General features: G+C 46.7%; 1 protein-coding gene across 1 annotated transcript; it reads left to right on the top strand.

Annotated features, from left to right (window-relative positions):
• Positions 1–2720: 2720 nt before the first annotated feature.
• Positions 2721–18444, top strand: MTHFSD (methenyltetrahydrofolate synthetase domain containing). The gene is given in 9 exon segments (XM_082232988.1): positions 2721–2819; positions 4584–4687; positions 6095–6208; positions 6285–6398; positions 8258–8309; positions 8312–8347; positions 11202–11314; positions 12069–12194; positions 16724–18444. Coding segments are annotated over 9 exon segments (1188 nt in total). The 5' UTR covers positions 2721–2788; the 3' UTR covers positions 17222–18444.
• The last annotated feature ends 266 nt before the right edge of the window (positions 18445–18710 follow it).

Here is an 18710-nt window from a genome sequence, read left to right as displayed (position 1 = left end):
CTCCCCACCCCGGTTTAAATGTGCTTTTCCCACAAAATTTCTGCTGCGATTTTTAAAATGAATGATATGGCTCCGGGGACGGGTGAAGTGCTCACCGGAATGTTTTACGGTGCAATTCCTAGGCGGGTATGTTTTTTAATCCCACTACGATGGAGGGGGGCTTTATTCCTAGGTAAGTGTGAGGCTAGAAAGTGAGGCAGAACATTTCCAAACTGATAACAGACCTATAAGTGTCGACGGCTCCTTTTGCCGCCCCAAGCTTCTATTTGACTTGATGTGACTGATTTCAATCCTTTATTTTTCAGTGCTTCTAAAATAATGATGATGGCAAGCCTCTAGGATCTTGGGAGAAAGATTCCAAGGTATTGATAGCTAGTACAGGATCTTTTGCAAACTGGAAAGATCTGAGGCAGAGGAGCATTTCACTGTTAGGAGGCCCATTTGGGAATTTATTTATCTGAAAAGGAGAGAGCCTCAAAATACCGACCATATTAAACAAAAAAATACAAGAAAAAATATCCATATCCTTTGAAGTATTTCTAGAGATTCTGAATCTGTATTCTTTTTTTAGAGGGAGGGGGATATAAATACTCTTTCTTTTGGAACACATTGGTCTTGTAGCCAGCTGTTTTGTGAAAGGATGGATAAATGACTTGAGGTGGGGGGAATAGTACCATATATCAGAATTTGTTTGTTGTCGTGAGATTTCATGGTCCTGAGATTTCATGGAAGCCCTTCAAATAAGAACACCCAAAATACGCCTTGTAAGAAGAAAAGAAATAAAATTGCTAAGGAAATTTGAAATTAAGACATGATGAGGTTGCAAATATTCTTGAAATGCCCTCTTCCAAACTTTGTTCTGTTTAATCCATCACGCTGTTACAATTAAATCCAGTTTCCCAATTTCCCTCGGAATGTAACTGAATATGTGAAAAGCATGTCACGGATTTGACAGGCAATGCAGACAAACTGGATACACAGTAACGGGAAATGGCAACCTTCTTATTTCTGAAAAACAGACTCGCTAGCCAGTATTTTATAAGAAATTGAAATGAAAAGAGACGGGGAGATTTCCCATCTATTTTTGGAATGATTGCTCCTGATTTCCGTTCTTCTACCCTGTTTCTGAAGTTCCAAGACTATTTAACTGAGTTACCAAAGAAAAAAAGAAAAAAGAAAATTATTCATAGATTCCCACAAAAACAAACAAGCAAGCAAACAAAAAGAGGGAAAGGGAAATAAATAAATCCCACGCACCTTTAAATAAACTATCCAAACAATGTTTTGTATCTCAGATTAACTCCTTCCGAAATTAAAATAATCGCCTTATCGTAAAATAGGAGTGATTGGAACGGGAGGGATAAGCTATATCGCTCCGATGCGTCTTTAAAATCCTCGAAGCAAGCTTCCCAGATACACAGAACGCTTCTTCGGACTTACTATTATTTATCTAATTTAAATAAATTTAAATAAATTCAGCGGATGTTGCATGGGTAGAGTGGCATTTACCTTTACCTTGATCGCTTCCTTCATCCCCTTTTAAACTTTCCCATTGCTGCCGTCTTCGGGGATATGTTTGTCGGAAAAGACAACAGTTATAACGCCTGTTGCTTTGGAGCATCATCTAAAGGCGTTCGCGCCAAGCTCACGAGCTGGAGTTTGCTGCCCTCCACAGCTTAAAAGAGTGAATTGAACGATGCCCTGGAAAACCCTCCCGCCTGTGGAATGGAGACAGCGACACCTTATGGGTAAATAACAGCAGCGCACACATTGTAGAACGTATCTGCCCGTACAGTAACACCCATTGGACGGTGTAGGACTTACTCATAAGAACCAAATCCTAGGGGCCGAGGTCACTTCGCCCCCTCCCAAAAAAAATTTAAAAAATTGAGGAGGCCATCCCCCCACCCCAATTGATGAGCATTCCCGTTCAAATGGTGTGTGTGCGCCCCCAATATTTTATTCAAGTTAGCACCCCTGGACCTACTTCTGAGTAAGCATATGATTGCGCTATGCATCTTTCTTTTCACCTATCACTCGCTCTCTGTTCCTAGAAAATGTAACTTAAAAAAAGCGGCATTCCACATACTTTTGTAAAACAAGAAAGGAAGGAAGGAAGGAAGGAAGGAAGGAAGGAAGGAAGGAAGAAAACAATAGAGAGCAACATCTGAACTTTAAAGGCTGGAAGCGAGCATCATTCATCCTTGACAAATGTTTTTTCCAAGTAAACGTGCGTGAACCGGATCAAGCTATAAATTCAAAGTAAACAAATAATTATCCTAAAGTGCCCAGTTTATTGAAAATTCTATAGGGGTAACCGTATTTAGTCTGCTGGAAAGAACATTAGTGAGTAACAGAGGAAGGGGGGTTGTTTGTTTGTTTGTTTGTTTGTTTGCTTGCTTGCTTGCTTGCTTGCTTCAGGAGCACTGTTTTCACCTCTATGCAATTTTTAATCAAATATTTAACTGCAAACTTCTCATCCTTTATTGACTGCAGTATTTAGATGCCATTGCTGGACCTTTTAACGTTTCTTTCATTTTCTCCCGGCGGTGGTGAATGAAACATCCAGACTCTGCCGCTTGCAACGCACCCTTTGCGCTTGCCGAACTGCGCGCAGGTAAGCATGCAGCGGTCGCCGGAGGAGCTGCGGACTCCGGTACCTTCTTCCGCGCTCAGTGCTGTCCCTTCTGGGTTGCCGTAGTCCGTGTCAGCACGTGGAGCGAACGGCAGCTGGAGGAGGAGCGACAATGTAACTGGCTGGGCTGACTCGGTCAGCTCCGGGGCAGGCATGGAGCTGGCGCAGCAAACGGGCAGCCCCGGTAATGAAGGGGACGCTGGTCTTTACGAAGTGGGGCAAGGACCTTCCTGGCAAAGCGCATGCTTTGCTCGCAGAATGCCAATCCTTGGCACCTTCGATGTGCAAAAGGTGGCCGATCTGGGCATCAGCTGCTGAGGCAGCCCCGAAACAGAATCCAAGTCGTGGCGGTTAAGGAGTATTCTGACCCCTTGTTCCTATGTGGCAAGTGGGGTGCATGGGGCAGAACTGGAGCTCTGGTAGTTGGTTCTGCCAGGACCGGCCCACCTATGAGGCCAAGGGAGCATAGCTGTCAACGCCCCCCCCCCTTTTAAGGGAAATTCCCTTATTCCGAATAGGATTCCTCGCAAGAAAAGGGAAAAGTTGACAGCTATTCAAGGGAGGCAACTGCCTCAGGCGGCAGGATCCCACAGGGGTGGCAAATACCAATGTCGATCTTTCTCTCCCCCCTGCCCCCCATTCTTGATAATAGCTCTTCACTTACTCCTTCTTCCCTGGGGGGGGGGCGGGCACCAGTTTGCCGTCCGCCTTGGGTGCCAAAATGTCTTGGGCCAGTCCTGAGTTCTACTATGAAGGGAGGTGAGCCAGGAAACTAGGCCCTGCGGTTCAGGGATGCATTCAGTCCCTCCACCTCAATATCTGGCTGTCCAACATGCTGCCTTATTCTGTAAACACCTGGCTCACTAGCCAACTAGCTCCCGCTTTGTTTGCCTCCTACTTGGGAAACTAAGCCAGGAAGAAGGCTTGCTCTTACCTCTGGTTTAGGTGCAGGTGGTCTACTCCTGCTAAACTGGGGGTTGGGGCACTTGTGTGCCTTTTCAATTGCAAATAAATCAACCACAGAGGTGCTGAGGGAAGGGAGGAAGCTGTGTGCAGGTTTCTGTGCAATCTGCATAGGAACATATCAAACTGCCTTAGATCAGACCATTGGTCCATCTAGCTCTGTGCTGTCTACACTGACTGGCAGCAGCTCTCCAGGGAACATTCCCAACCCTGCCAGGAGATTGAACCTGGGGCCTTCTGCATACAAAGCAGATGCTCTTCCCACTGAGCTATAGCCTATTCCCCACCATCTAGACTGATCTAGATTCTGAAGGGGCGCTGGAAACTGTTAAAAAATAGAATGCTTCTAATTTATTAAATTTATAAAGAATAAATAAATACTTGATTAAGGCTGCAGTCCAAACCCCACTTTCTTCGTAACTGAGCCCCAGGGAGTTCAAGAGGACTTGCTTCTAAGTAGAAATGGTTGTGCTTGCACTATAAGGTATACCTAGAGTAAAAGTAAAGGGACCCCTGACCATTAGGTCCAGTCATGACTGACTCTGGGGTTGCGGTGCTCATCTCGCTTTATTGGCCGAGGGAGCCGGCGTACAGCTTCCGGGTCATGTGGCCAGCATGACTACGCCGCTTCTGGCGAACCAGAGCAGCGCACGGAAACGCGGTTTACCTTCCTGCTAGAGTAGTACCTATTTATCTACTTGCACTTTGGCGTGCTTTCAAACTGCTAGGTTGGCAGGAGCAGGGACCAAGCAACAGGAGCTCACCCCGTCATGGGGATTTGAACCACCGACCTTCTGATCGGCAACTCCTAGGCTCTGTGGTTTAACCCACAGCGCCACCCAATTCCTTCAGTAGACCTGTTGAAATCAGTGTACTTCTCAAGGGTCTGCTCTGAATATGTCTAGCATTGGATTTTGTCCAGGCTTATATGGAAAATGCCAGTGTGAATCCATCCTGACTCTTACGTTCTCTTATTTATTGCAAGGAGTTTCCAAGTGGGACATCCGCCATAAAATTTGGGACTACATGGAAGCAAATAACTTGGCTGATTTCCCAAGACCTGTCCATCACCGGATTCCCAATTTCAAGGTATGACAACATGGCCTCCAGGTGAAAATTAAAACACACAACATCTATTGGAACACATTCCTGCTTATTCCTACAGAGGAAGGCTGTCAATGGTTGGGACAGGTTTTGACGAAATACTGACAGTGAGTTTACTGAGTAACACGGCATCCGGTATCACCTGCAAATTTCATTCGGCTTCTTCATGCGGCCCTTGAGGCCTTTTGGGGTGGCCCTCGGCAACATTTGATGCCCTTCCCACAGCCCTTGTGTTACCTTCCCAAAGCCTGGTAAGTGAGGCAGTAGGCTTTGGGAAGGAGGCATGAGGGCTCTGACAGGGTCCTAGAGTCCTTCCTCCTCCCCACCAAAGTCTATTTAGTGCTTTTTCCAGCTTTGGGAAGAAGCTGGAAAGTCTCCAGGACCCTGCCAGAGCCATGCATCTCCTTCCCAAAGCCTAGACCAGGGGTCAGCAACCTTTTTCAGCCGTGGGCTGGTCCACCGTCCCTCAGACCTTGTGGTGGGCAGGATTATATTTTGGAAAAAAGTATGAACGAATTCCTATACCCCACAAATAACCCAGAGGTGCATTTTAAATAAAAGCACACATTCTACTCATGTAAAAACACCAGGCAGGCCCCACAAATAACTGAGATGCATTTTAAATAAAAGGACACATTCCACTCATGTAAAAACAAGCTGGTTCCCGGACCATTTAGAAGGCGATTGGGCCGCATCTGGCTCCCGGGCCTTAAGTTGCCTACCCCTGGCCTAGAGCCTTTCTTATTCCAAAGGAAAGGCAGTGTGAGGATTGTGGGGTCATCAAATTTTGGCTTTGCTCCCCCTCCACACTGTGTGACAAGGCAGTGTGCGGCCCGTGGGTTCTGTGTCAAAGTAATCTCGTGGTCCACTTGGTATGAGAAGTTGGACCGCCCTGTTCTAAGGGCTATAGCTCAGTGATCAGAACATCTACTTTGCATGCAGAAAGTCTCAGGTTCAATCCCCAGCATGCAGGGCTGGCAAAGAGCCCTGCCTGAAACCCTGGAGAGCCACTGTAGAGTCCACAGGTGTTGCACTACAACTCCCATCATCCCTGACCACTGGTCCAGCTAGCTAGGGATGATGGGAGTTGTAGTCTGACAACATCTGGGGACCCAAGGTTGCAAAAGGCTCCTGTCGACAATACGGATGGACTGACTTGGTAGAAAGCAGATTCTCATGATCCTAAGGGCTAAGCCTCTTCCACATGTCGCTTCTTACGAGAGATATCTCACCAAAACAGGATGCACCACGTGCTTCTGCAAGGCTTCCTGATTTGCAGGAGTTCCAAAGTGCCAGGACTGTTAAAGTCAACCCTGATGCCCCCCAGAAGAATGCCCGCTTTTTAGCTCTGGAAGTGAGTATGCTGCTTTCCCCACTTTCTCCCTGGCGCAGGGATCTTTCGAGATGAGCGGCTCCGCCCAAGCATGGGATGTCTTTGATAAAGCCAGGGAGGTCAAGGTGGATCCTGACAAACCTCTGGAGGGAATCCGGCTGGCTGCGCTGCAGGTAACCAGACCTTCGCGAGGGGCGATTTTGTAGGCTCATTTTTGTGTGAACACCCTCCTGTCTCCTCTTCTCCCAGGCCAGGAAAGCTCTCTTGGTGCCAACCCCACGCCTGCGGACGGGGCTGTTCAACAGGATCATCCCTCCCCCTGGAGCAACCAAAGAGATGCTAAGAAAATGTGCCACCTCTCAAGTAAGAACGGCAGGGAGGAGGAAGCAAGAACAGTTTTTTTGGTTAATTGATTTCTACTGTGCTTCAAAAAGACTGCTGAGCATCAATGGGACTAGCTAGAAGGCGATTGAAAAGTGATTTGCTAGATGTTTCTGTTTCCTCGCTTTCTTGATTTTTTCGTATTGGTATGTGCAGACTGCAAAGCATTTCTACCATTCCAGGCCAAATCAACAGCATCCCCTATAAGGAATGGCTTGTTGCTGTCTTGTAGGTCGTAAAGTGGGGTTTTGGCGCCCTCCAGTGTTGGAATGCCAAAAGCAGGCAGGCGTTATGGGATATATTTTCCAGAGGAGTGCCGGTGTTAATCTGTTGCAGAAAAACAAACAAGCACAGGATCTTGTTGCAATGCCTTTTAAAGAGCCACAGATTTATCCCATGGCATAAGCTTTCGTGGGCTAAAATCCACTTTGTCAGGTGCATGTAGTGTGTTTAACCTCACGGGACTAGGACCTGGGAGACCAGGATTCAGTTCCCCAACCAGCCATGAAGCTCACTGGGTGGCTTGGTGGCAGTCACTGTCTCTCAGCCTTAGCTACCTCACAGGGTTGTTGTGATGATAAAATAGGGAGGGACAGAACCATGTACACCACCTTGTGCTCCTTGGAGTAAAAGGTGGGATATTAATATAGTCAAAATATTATTAATAGCTAAAACGTTACTTAGTTAAAGGTAAAGGGACCCCTGACCATTAGATCCAGTCATGACCGACTCTGGGGTTGCAGCGCTCATCTCGCTTTGTTGGCCAGGGGAGCTGGCGTACATCTTCCGGGTCATGTGGCCAGCATGACTAAGCTGCTTCTGGCGAACCAGAGCAGCGCACGGAAAAGCCGTTTACCTTCCTGCCGGAGCGGTACCTATTTATCTACTTGCACTTGACGTGCTTTCGAACTGCTAGGTTAGCAGGAGCAGGGACCAAGCAACGGGAGCTCACCCCGTCGTGGGGATTCGAACCGCTGACCTTCTGATCAGCAAGTCCTAGGCTCTGTGGTTTAACCCACAGCGCCACCTGTGTTACTTAGCTAGTAGTTAGTTAATAGGTTCACATACGTGTACATATATACATACATATATTGGTGTATATTCATATAGGCAGTGCTGTCAAATGGAACTAAATGTAAAAAATGCAGTCTCTGATTATGGTCACATTCACACCATACATTTTAACAGTCTTGGAGAATCCTGGGAACGGTAGCTTGTTGAGGGTGTGGGAACTATAGCTCTGTGAGGTCAGCACCCTGTGAGGCCAGCACAAACGATAGTTCCCAAGGTTCCCTGTGACTGTTAAAGTGGTAGGATAGTGCTTTAAACATACAATGTGGATATGAATAAATCCACTATAAGTTTAAATGTAAGCAAGATGACCATCCGCCGTGGCAAAAACTGATAGTAACATAACTCCAGTGGAAGAGGAATCCATGATCGCAATGGAAGCTGCAGGTGACAGAACTGAACTGCCTGATTAAGTTGTCCTTCTGCAGCTTGTGCTGGAAACTCCCTTTGAAGCTCCTTTGTTCGAGAATGAGCACGTTCAGGTCAGTGGCAGAATGGAAAACCTGGCATTTCTGAAATTGGGTTTAGGATGGGATTTCCTCCAAGCTGACATTCCCAATTGCTTGAGAATCCCAGAAGAACAACTTGGCTGGCTTCCAAGAAGAGAGCAGGACCGGCTGTGCTGGATAGAGGAGGCTTCTGTTCTCTCTCAATAGACTGTTGTTTCATGCGGTGGGGGGAGGTTTGCAAGGGGGAGGGAGAAGAGAGCAATTCAGGCTGACGGTGAGCATCCACTCTTCTCTCCCTCCTCTCTTTCTTTTCTTTTTCAGGGTGTTCGGGATTACAGCGTACCTGTTGGGCTGGACGCAAAGGTCCACGTGGACCAGTTGTGGTAGGATCTGTGGCTGTCTCTGAGAAAGGTACTTGGCAGAAAACCATGTGGCTGGGAACTTCAGCCAGAGGGAAGCTGCTGAAACAAATTCCAGATAGCTAAGCCTGGGCAGATTATCTAAATGGAATAGAACCTCCATGTTTAGTGGTAGTATACACTCCACTGAGTATCAGTTGACAGGTGAAAAGATAGTGAGGGAGGGCTGTTGCCTTCCTGCCCTGCTTATGAGCTTCCTCGAAGTGTCCAGTTGAGAAGATGGACAAGGTGGGCCACACCATTGATATGATCCAGCAAGGCTCTTCGTATGTTCATATTAGTCATTATACTTGAGATCAGAGCCCCCATGTACCAAGGCAGTATACCCCCAAGTTGGATAGCAACATAGGAAGCAGCTTCATATCAAGACAGGCTATTGGTCCATCTAGCTCAGTCTTGTCTACACGGACTGGCAGCAGCTCTGCAGGGTTACAGACAGAGGACATTCCCAGACCTTCCTGGTGATGCCGGGGATTGAACATGTGGGGTCTTTTGCATGCAAAGGTGGGCCACGGGTCTGAAAAGACCACGGTGTAAGATCATGGTCTTTGAGCAGTTGTGACTGGTGCCCATTGGGAGCTGTAGAGCCGAAGGCAGGGAGGTTGACAGTAGGTGGTGCCCATAGCAGGAAGAGTCCACTAATTCTAGTTTTGTCCCATCCTCCTCCTGCCTGCTGAGTTCTACAAGGGCAATACTGAGACTTAACAAACAGGGAAGTTGACAGGCTGCAGCACTCCCAGAAAGGTTGTAAGAAGGCAGGCAGGTAGGGACTGGCTGAGGGCAGGCCAAGGTTGTTAGAACAGTGCCCCATTCACCCTAACAAGACCAGCCTGCGCTGTCTTTGAGTCGTGGCTTGCAACAAGGAATGTCTACCAATCACAAAAGGAGGAGTGAGATATGAGGTGGTCATATTTGGGAGCCAGTGGAGCATCAGTATCTTGGCTAGATGCAGTGGCGTAGCGTGGGTTGTCAGCACCCGGGGCAAGGCAAGTAATTTGCGCCCCTAACCCGTGGATTTGTGCCGCCTAACCCTAACCCCCAGATGTTGCGCCCGGTGCGGCCGGCCCCCCCTGCACCCCCCACGCTACGCCACTGGCTAGATGCAAGGCTACGTCAAAGTTTTAATTCTGAATGAAAGTCAGCAGCTGAATTTTTACTATAATGTAAGGAAGAGAAGAGTGGATGCTACCTGGATCAGGTCAGTGGCCCATCTAATCCATCTTCCTGCTTCTCACAATGGCCAATTAGGTGCCTCAGTTGGAAAGCCTGCAAGCAGGCCCAAGCACAAGAGCATTCTGCCTTCCTGCAGTTTCCAGCAACTGGTGTTTAGAAGCATTCCTGCCTCTCGCTATGGAGGGCAGAGCGTAACCATCATGGCTAGCAGCCATTGATCATGTATCCTGCATGAATTTGTTCAGTCCTCTTTTGTAGCCATCCAAGCTGGCTGCTGTGAGAGTTAGTTGAACTATACAGACCTCATTATGAATAAATAAAGGCAATTAGTTTTCCAGGCTGGGTCCACACTGTGCAGTGGTTCTGTTCAGGCTATTCTACTCCAATTCCCTCACCCTTCCTCTCAATATTCCATTCCCCCTGCAGTAGTCCATGCCCACTGAATATGCTCAGTTCTCATTGGGCTCCAATGGCCGAATTTTTGCCCTCTCAGGGTCTCCCCCAACACACACTAGCTATTTCCTTGCACTTTTCCAAACCTTGGAGTTATCTCTAGCCTGCTGAGACCTTCCTCCTGAGGGTGAGTCATGCTGTTTTGGTTAGATAAGCTGCAGTGGAGGCTGGTCACATGGGATACTGCCCAACCAACCTCAGTCTCCCCTCAGTCAGCCCCCAGTCCAGGGGGTGGCTTCCTCCTCAGTCTCAGTGTTGCCCTTGTAGAACTCAGAAGGGAGGATGGGGACAAAACTGGAAGTAGTTGAGTCTGCCTCTCATTGGCTCTGGGCCTGCCTATTATTGGTTCTGGCTCCACCTACAATTGCTCTCCTTGCCTTATGCCCTACCAATCCTGGTGGCATCAGTCACCACATTTGTACAGCTAAGTTTATGACTAGAGAAGAGAGAGTGTGTGTAATGATTTTCCAGGACTGTAGGTGGCAGACTTCCTCTTAGAAAAAGGTACAGTACTTATCTCTCTGACTCCAGCAAAGATAAATCCTGCAGAGGTAGTTTTAGAGGCGGCCACACTGGGTAAAAATTTGTGCTGCAGGGGGTGCCATAACAATGTTGTAGAATGGTGCACGAGTGTCGGGCAGTGCTGAATTTTAGCACCGCATGGGGCACCGCTAAAATTTGAGAGCCCAAGGTCTGCCAAGGAATCCCTCTTCTGACACTGGCTGCATAATCTAGAAAAAAAAGCAAGTGTATTGGCTTTTCTTCAGAAGAATCCTTGTAGATTTAGCTGAAGGGTGGATGAAATAATAAACAAAAGCATCTATGATGAGCCAACCTAACAGATTTTGTTAGTCCAGTAACTATGGAACTCTCTGCCACAGGAGGCAGTGATGGCCACCAACTTGGACAGATTTAAAAGAGGATTGGATAAATTCACAGAGGAGAAGGCTACCAATAGCTACTAACCACAATGGCTATGTTCTGCCTCCTTGGGCATAAGCAGTAATGTTTCTGAACACCAGTTTCTGGAAACCACAGGAGGGGAGAGTTCTCAGGTCCTTCTTGTAGGCTTCCCAATAGAGGCATCTGCTAAGTCTCTGTGAAAACAGAGTATTGGCCTGGATGGGCCCTTGGCCTAATCCAGCAGGCAATTCCTGCTTATATAAGTAATTCATCCCTGTGGTTGTTTCTTTTTGTGGTCTCTCACTTTCTCACTGCAGGCTTCCGAATCGGGAAAGGAGAAGGCTTTGCAGACCTGGAGTATGCAATGATGGTCTCCATGGGAGCTGTAAGAGAGGACACAGTAGTTGTCACAGCCGTTCATGACTGCCAGGTAACAACAGCTGCATGGAACTGGGGCAACTCGCTACCTGGCAGGGTGAGGCTTCCTGGGCACTGGGCAAGATCTGAGCTAGGAAACAAATTTGGTGATTTCTGTGTGATATTCAAAGTAAGCACTTTGCAGAATTAAACTCTGCCCCTTCAGATCATGGTCAGGGGAAACGAGACAAGCGAAGCACCAAATATTGCACTCCCCAGAAGCCTACTGATTTCCTAAATTCAATAATCTCTTTGTAAAGGAAAAATATTTGGATGCAAGATCAACCGTGGAAGCAAAAACTAGAGGAGATCATGAGCCTCTGTGATGAAGCAGGCAATGGATTTAAATTTCAGCTGAGCTATTTGCTCTGACTGCAGTATTTCTTCTCTTCTCTGAATGGAACTCACTCCTGCAGGAGGCGATGATGATCACCAACTAGAATGGCTTTAAAAGAGGATAAGACAAATTCATGGTGGATAAGTGGTTAATGGCTGCTAGAGCTGTGATGAATATGCTTTGCCTCCACAGTCAGAGGCTTCTGAATACCAGTTGCTGGAAAATGGCAGGAGGGGGAAATGCTCTTGTGCTAGTCCTGTTTGAGAGTTTCCTGTAGGCATCTGGTTGGCCACTGTGAGAACAGGATGCTGACCTAGGTGGGCCATTGGCCTGATCCAGCAGGCTCTCCTTGCCTTCTTATGGTGCTAAAGGGCTCTGCATTTGAAAGCCACCTATGAACTGATGATATTTTTCCTCCTCCTTAATACAGGTGGTTGACATACCAGAAGATCTGCTGGGCGACCATGACCTAACTGTGGATTACATCCTTACCCCAACGAGAATAATCAAGACAGGGTGCAACCACCCCAAGCCACAAGGGATCCTCTGGCACAAGGTAGGCGGCCTGTTCTGTAATCAGCAGTTTGCTGGGCATTTCAAGTGTCTTGCAGAATGTGCATTAGATGTGCTATAAATGAATAGCTTGTTGGTGACAACAACTAACTATTAGCATCAAAGTCTGAGGCGTAGGGCTAGTGGGTTAGATGCAATGTTAGTCCTATGCAGATTAGACCCATTCAAATGAATGGGCCTAAATTAGTCACGTCTTCTGATTTCAGTGGTTCTGCTCTGAAAAGGAAAAACACTGGGTACAGTCTATTATTTAATTCAATTTGGTAGCAGAAGGCTGGACTAGAGGAAGCAAAGATAGCCCTATGTGTGGGGGTGGGCAGGGGGGGAGTGTGACTTTCCATTTTTAAGGGGAGCTGTTATTTTTACCACCCACCGAGAATAAAGCTAGTATGTGGACAGGCGTATGGGCCTGTTGTTGTTTTATAAAGTATATCAATGTGTGGTTTTTAAAAATTGATTTGATGTTTGCATTCATACAAAATTTGAGACGAAAAATAAATAGGAGGAAGAAGCACGATATTAGAAGACCAATAACAGAATGACAAATAATTCAACCAGAGGCAGTGAGCAGTTTATCGATTCATACAATCATACAAATATACAAAAAATTGCATCAGAATAATAATTATTATCCTGATATAAATATAATACTTATAAATACGTTAATGTAAGTGAGGAAGTTTGCCTGAGTAATTCTGCTAAAATTTTAAGTTATTGCCATTTATTTATACTAGTTGTTTATAATTTGAAGTTTGGGAAGAATCATAGAATCATAGAGTTGGAAGAGACCACAAGGGCCATCGAGTCCAACCCCCTGCCAATCATTATCATACCATCTCATAACCGAAAAAGCGTTGCAGCTAATCCTCCATCCCACCCCCACCCTGTTTGCCATTCCAAAGTTTTTTAAACATTGTACATTCTTGTCTGAATCTGTTTGTTTTCATTGTTAAATACTGCCAGGATGTCTAGGAATAGAGAGCAGCTCAGGAATATTGGAAGCAGAGTGGGGTGGGGACAAAAAACATCTCAATTTGAATCTTCAGGCTGATTGGCTCAGGTGTGTTGCTGTGGTGCCCATTGGCTCTGGTGGGGCGGAAGGCAGGGGAACCGACAGTAGGTGGAGCCAATGAGCCATTGACGGGCACCACTGCCCCCTGATTGGTTGTAAGTAAGAAGGCAGGCTTGAAGCTGGTAGGTCAGAGCCCCATTCAGCCTAATGAAGTAATGTTGTGTTCATTACTTCATAACAAAAGCACTGAGGGATGGAGAGGGGAGCCTGCAGATTTCTTTTTATTTCCTTGTTTGTTTAAAAGTATCTCCACCTGCCTTTACCGCTGCATAGCCCTGCAAGTGGTTTGTTGCAGAACCAAAAATGGTTGCAGCAAAAGTAGCACGTCAGAAAGCAATCAGACCAAAGGTCTAGCCCAGCATCCTATTCTCACGGTAGTCGGCCAGATGCCTGTGAGAAACCCACAAGCAGGATTCAAGCACCAGAGCTCTCTCCCCAGTTTTGTACCCCAGGACCTGGTATTCAGCAGTACAGGGCCTCTGACAGTGGACACACAGCATAGCCATTGTGACTAGCAGCCACTGATAGCCTTCTGCTGCACAAAGTTGTCCAATCCTCTTTGAAAGTCATCCAGATTGGTGGCCATCGCTGCTTCCTGTGGGAGTGAGTTCCATAGATTAACTATGCACTACATGAAGAAGTATTTAATTTTATTTCCCTTGAATCTTCCAACATTCGGCCGAATCGTCCAATCCAAGTGCAAGAGCAGCCTCCCCTCCTGAGGTTTCCATCAACTGCACCCAGAAATTTCTTGAGAGAGAGATGAAAACTTCTCTCTTAGCCCCATTCTCCACAAAATGTAAAATTTATTTCTCTTTTTGTTTGCGGTGGGGATTTTTGTGGGGTGGGTGGGGGATATCTATTTGTTCTCCTTATGTCTTTACTCTCCCGTGGCAGCTGTTGTGATGGTCCCCCCCCCACAACAACTCCAAATTTAGTTGGCCAGAAATGCAGCAGTTGCTGAGCTAAAGAGGAAGATTACAACCCAAATCTGCCTTTGCGAACAGATGGCAGGACGAAAGGAAGCACAACCTTTGTCCCAAGGTAGATCACAGGCTTTAATCTCTCTCTCTCTCTCTCTCTCCCCCCCCCCCCCAGATAACAGAGTTTTTGATATACAGTCTTCCCTGCAGACCAATCCTGTCTGCTGGAGTGTGAAAAGCAACACAAGGGATGAAAGAGTTCCTGGGTGGTGGGAGGGAGGGCAGCCTTTGCCAGAGCTAGGCAGATCTTGCTTGCGATTAGAAGTGGGGGAGCCAGAGATGGCTGAGGAAGTTATTTATGGAGGTTGCATCCTGACACTAGATATGGCAGCCATCAAAGCAATGGGGAGAACTCCTAACACTAGAACTCGTGGACATCAAATGAAGCCGGTCGCTAGAAGATTCAGGACAGATAAAAGGACTTCTTATTTTTAATCTTTGTTGGAAGCTGCCCAGAGTGGTTGGGGAAACCCAGCCAGATGGGCGGGGTACAAATAATAAATTATTATTATTATTATTATTATTATTATTATTATTATTATTATTACTGCAATGTATAGCTGAACTTTGGAACTTTGGAAGCAGTGGTGGCCACCAACCTGGCTGGCTTTAAAAGAGGACTGGACAAATTCATGGAGGATCAGGCTAGTGTTGGCGACTAGCCATGATGTCAATACTCTGCTTCCAGTCAGAGGCAGCAGTGCCTCTGAATACCAGTTGCTGGAAACCACAGAAGGGGAGCGTGCTCTTGGGCTGGGGTCCTGCTTTCCCACAGACATCTGGTTGGCCGCTGTGAGAACAGGATGCTGGACTAGATGGACCATTGGCTTGATCCAAAAGACTCTTCTTATGAAAATTAGAATTATTCTGCTCTCTTTGTATATATTTTGCTTGGTTTTTCATCATTGCTTCTGCTAATCCTGGGAATGGTTGAAGGTATGGCTGCTTGGACCGGACATAGTGCCTGAAGTTAGGAGTTGTCTTCAAGAGAGAGCAGGGAGGCAAATCATTCCCATGTCTTGAACAAGGATCCCACCCTCCTCTTTTGCTGTTATGACTTAGCTAAATAAAGACTCCAAATACATAGAGAGAGGAGTTGGATTTGACTCAAGAGGCATTTATTTGCATTGGGTCCAGGAGTGATCAGTGATGTGAAAGTGGGTCTGGAGGGAGAACAACTCTCTTTGGACCATTTAGCAGAGTGTTTGTGCATTCCGCAAGGAAATTTGACGAAAACCAACAGGAGGTTCTAAATCGGGGCTCCAGGAGAAGCAGAGCAAATAAAAAACACTGTTCCAAGCCAGTTTGGTGTGCTTTGCATATGACGTCACCAAATACTCTCCAAAGGGCAGTTTGCACAGCTGAAAATGCTTTCTCTGGAATCAGCAGAGATGCTGTTCAAGCGCTGACATTGTCCAGCAATTGGCTGGAAGCTCCTTTTTTTCATGCCGCTAATAATTTGCCTGGGAGCGCTGCTTTTATTAGTCAAAAGCCAGTGTTGTATTGTGGTTAGAGCAGGGGAAGCCAACATGGTGTACTCCCCCAAAGTTGCTGGACTCAAACCACCCATCAGCTCCCAGGCAGAAGATCCAACAGTGAGGGGATGATGGGAGCTGTAGTTCAACAACGTCTGGAGGGCCACAGGTTTGGGAAGGTGGCGTGTCGGGCTAGAAGTGAAAAGCCCTGGGTTCAAGTTCCCACTCAGCCATGAAATTCACTGGGTGACCTTGGGGCAGTTGCTGCTTCTCAAGCTAACCCTACCTCATAGGATTGTTGTGAGGATTTTTTTAAGGGTGTTGCGTTTCCACCACCTTGAGTTTCTTTGGAGAAAAGGCCAGGTATAATTAAATGAATGGTGTTTTTGTACTGTTTACGTTTTAAACTGCACATTTATCTCTTGCTGTTTTAACCAGAGTTTCTCAAGCAAAAGGGGGGGAGGGAGATGGGTTCTTCTCTCTGAAAGAGCTTACAATCTAAATCATAACTAAGGTGAAGGGTGAAGAGAAACTGTCTAATTTTTTGCAAGTAATGGAGTTGTAAGTGCTATTGTCCAGACTAGATCAGAGCCAGAATGAAAGGTCTCTGAGCGTACCAAAGGAAAAACAGGTTATAAATGTTATTAACATGAACAGTGCTCTCCTCCTGCCCCCCATCACAGCTCTACCCACCTAGAATGGGGGAGCCACTGGGGAAAGTTGTGGAGGAAGGATCCAGCACAGCACTGGATCATGCCTGGCAAGTCTGTCAGGACAATGTGCTGTAATATGAATAGCCAACATTGGTGAAATGGGTAGTATTTCTCAGCAGCAGCTTAGTCTTCACAGATGCTAGGTGTGCTTTGTGTATCTCTTACGTCATCCAATGCTACTGGCAGAACTGTGTGATTGCCTGGTCTTGCGTTTTGAAGTTTGGGTTCAATTTAAGGAGCAGGGGAACTAACTCTTCTCCATGCTTTAGATCAATCACGAAATGCTGGGGAAGATCCCGGTCCTCAAGAACCTCCGCCACAGAGAGAAACAAGAAGGCAAGGATGTTGCCCTCAAGGACGAACAGCGAGATGTTCCAGCTGCTGACAAGCCAGTGAGAGTTGCCAAGAAGAGCAGACCTGAAAGAAGCAGTTTCCAGGATCAGGCCAGCCTGTCCCAAGCAAGTGCAGAAGGTGGGGCATCACCAGACAGCTCTCCCCTCCCTGATGCACCTGTCGCTGTGTATGTGGGCAGCATTCCTCAAGGGACCAGAGTGGGCGAGTTAAAGGCTGCCCTGAGACAGTGCCACGCAATCCCTGCAAGACTGACATGGCAAGGAGCACAACACCGGGCATTTCTCAATTACAGTGATAAAGCCGCAGCTGATGCTGCTGTTGTGGCTCTACAGGGCTTAAGCCTCCATGGTAGTCCACTGAGAGTAGAACTCGCCAGGAGCCAGCTGAGCAAAGCAGGAAGCAGGCCCAGGTGAAGCTGAATGGACAAGCAGGTGCAGATCTGGGTACACCAATGGAGTACAGCGTGCTTGAAGGGTTTTCAAAATTGGGTGATCTTATCGATCTTGGAGGCTACTTCTTTGGACAGGGACCCTGGGTCTTCACAAAAATAACTGGTATTTTAATGAATGCTGAGGCTTTAGAACAGATTTTTTTAGCTACTCCAGATGTTGGACTCCAACTCCCATCAGTCCCAGTTAGCATAGCCAGCACTCAAGGATGATAGGAGCTATAGTCTAGCAAATCTGGAGGGCCATGGATTCCCCCCAAGCTAATCAAAGCTACATTACCCAGAATCCTCAGCAGGGGGCAATGTCAGGGCTTGGTCTACATGGCAGAACCAATGAGTCTGCCGCCTCTGCATGTTCCCTTAAGTCGAGAACTAGCCCGTCAAGAATAGTTCTAACCCAGCCCATTCCCTGTTTGCTAGCTTTATGCTGACATGGAGGTGTTTTCTTTCAGTTTTTAAAGATGGTGGAGCAGGCAAAGATGTGATATGCCCCATCACCACAGTCAAGAAATGGAAAAGTCCCTTCTAGCATATCACTGCTCTTGACACCTTGTACTTCTGCTGGTATAAATCAGTTTAAACCACTTTGAACTGACCATGTAAACATACATTCTATGGAGAAACCATTTAGACCACTTTGTGCAAATCCTATTTGGCCATGGTATTGCTTGATGAATCAAAATTATACGCACCTGCCCAGCTCTCTGCTGCTGCTCCCTTTATATCTATTTACTATTTCGCTGCATTCAGATATGAATTATAATACTTGATATTTGAGTACAACTACTGCATTAGAGCTCCCATCATCCCTGACTATTAGGCCATGCTGGCTGGGGCTGATGGAAGTGAGAGTCCCACAATATTTGGAGGGCTGCAGGTTCCCCATTCCCTTGTGAAAGAGGGGAATGCCTCTTCTGAATAGAGTCATTCTTCCGTCTCTTCCAGGCAGCAGAGAATGCTGCTTTTGAAATGAGGGATAGGGGACCTTGTGTTGCTGGACTACAAGTCCCACCATCCCTGACCATTAGCCATGCTAGCTGGGGCTGATGGGGAACGTGGTCAGACAACCTCTGGAGAGCACCAGGTTCAGAAAGGATCCTCTGTGGGGAAGAGTTGATGTGAAGAGTGCATTTAGAACACGTGTGCACAAATGCCTTTTACAGAATAAAACTAATCTCTTGGATTTCCCCTCCCTCTCTAATTGTATGTTTCTTTGTTTCCTGAAAAACTGGTGGGATTGTGGCTGAACCTTTTTTTCTAAACAGAAGCTCTTTTGCAGCCGATCTCAGGCAAAAAGTCAAAATAAGCATTGCGATGTTCTCTTTCTTTGAAAAAGAAAATACAAGAGTTGGAAATATTTTTCATAGCTCCAGGATGTACTCTTAAGTATATTTTAAGCCCATTATGATGCCCCAAGAGAGGCAGACCTTTCAGAAAGCATTAAAGAAAACCTT

Source organism: Podarcis vaucheri (genome assembly GCF_965113315.1).
Source record: "Podarcis vaucheri genome assembly, chromosome: 7".
Lineage (NCBI taxonomy): Eukaryota > Metazoa > Chordata > Lepidosauria > Squamata > Lacertidae > Podarcis > Podarcis vaucheri.
The sequence above is the reverse complement of the archived record's forward strand: the minus strand, read 5'-3'. Positions and strand labels throughout refer to the sequence as shown.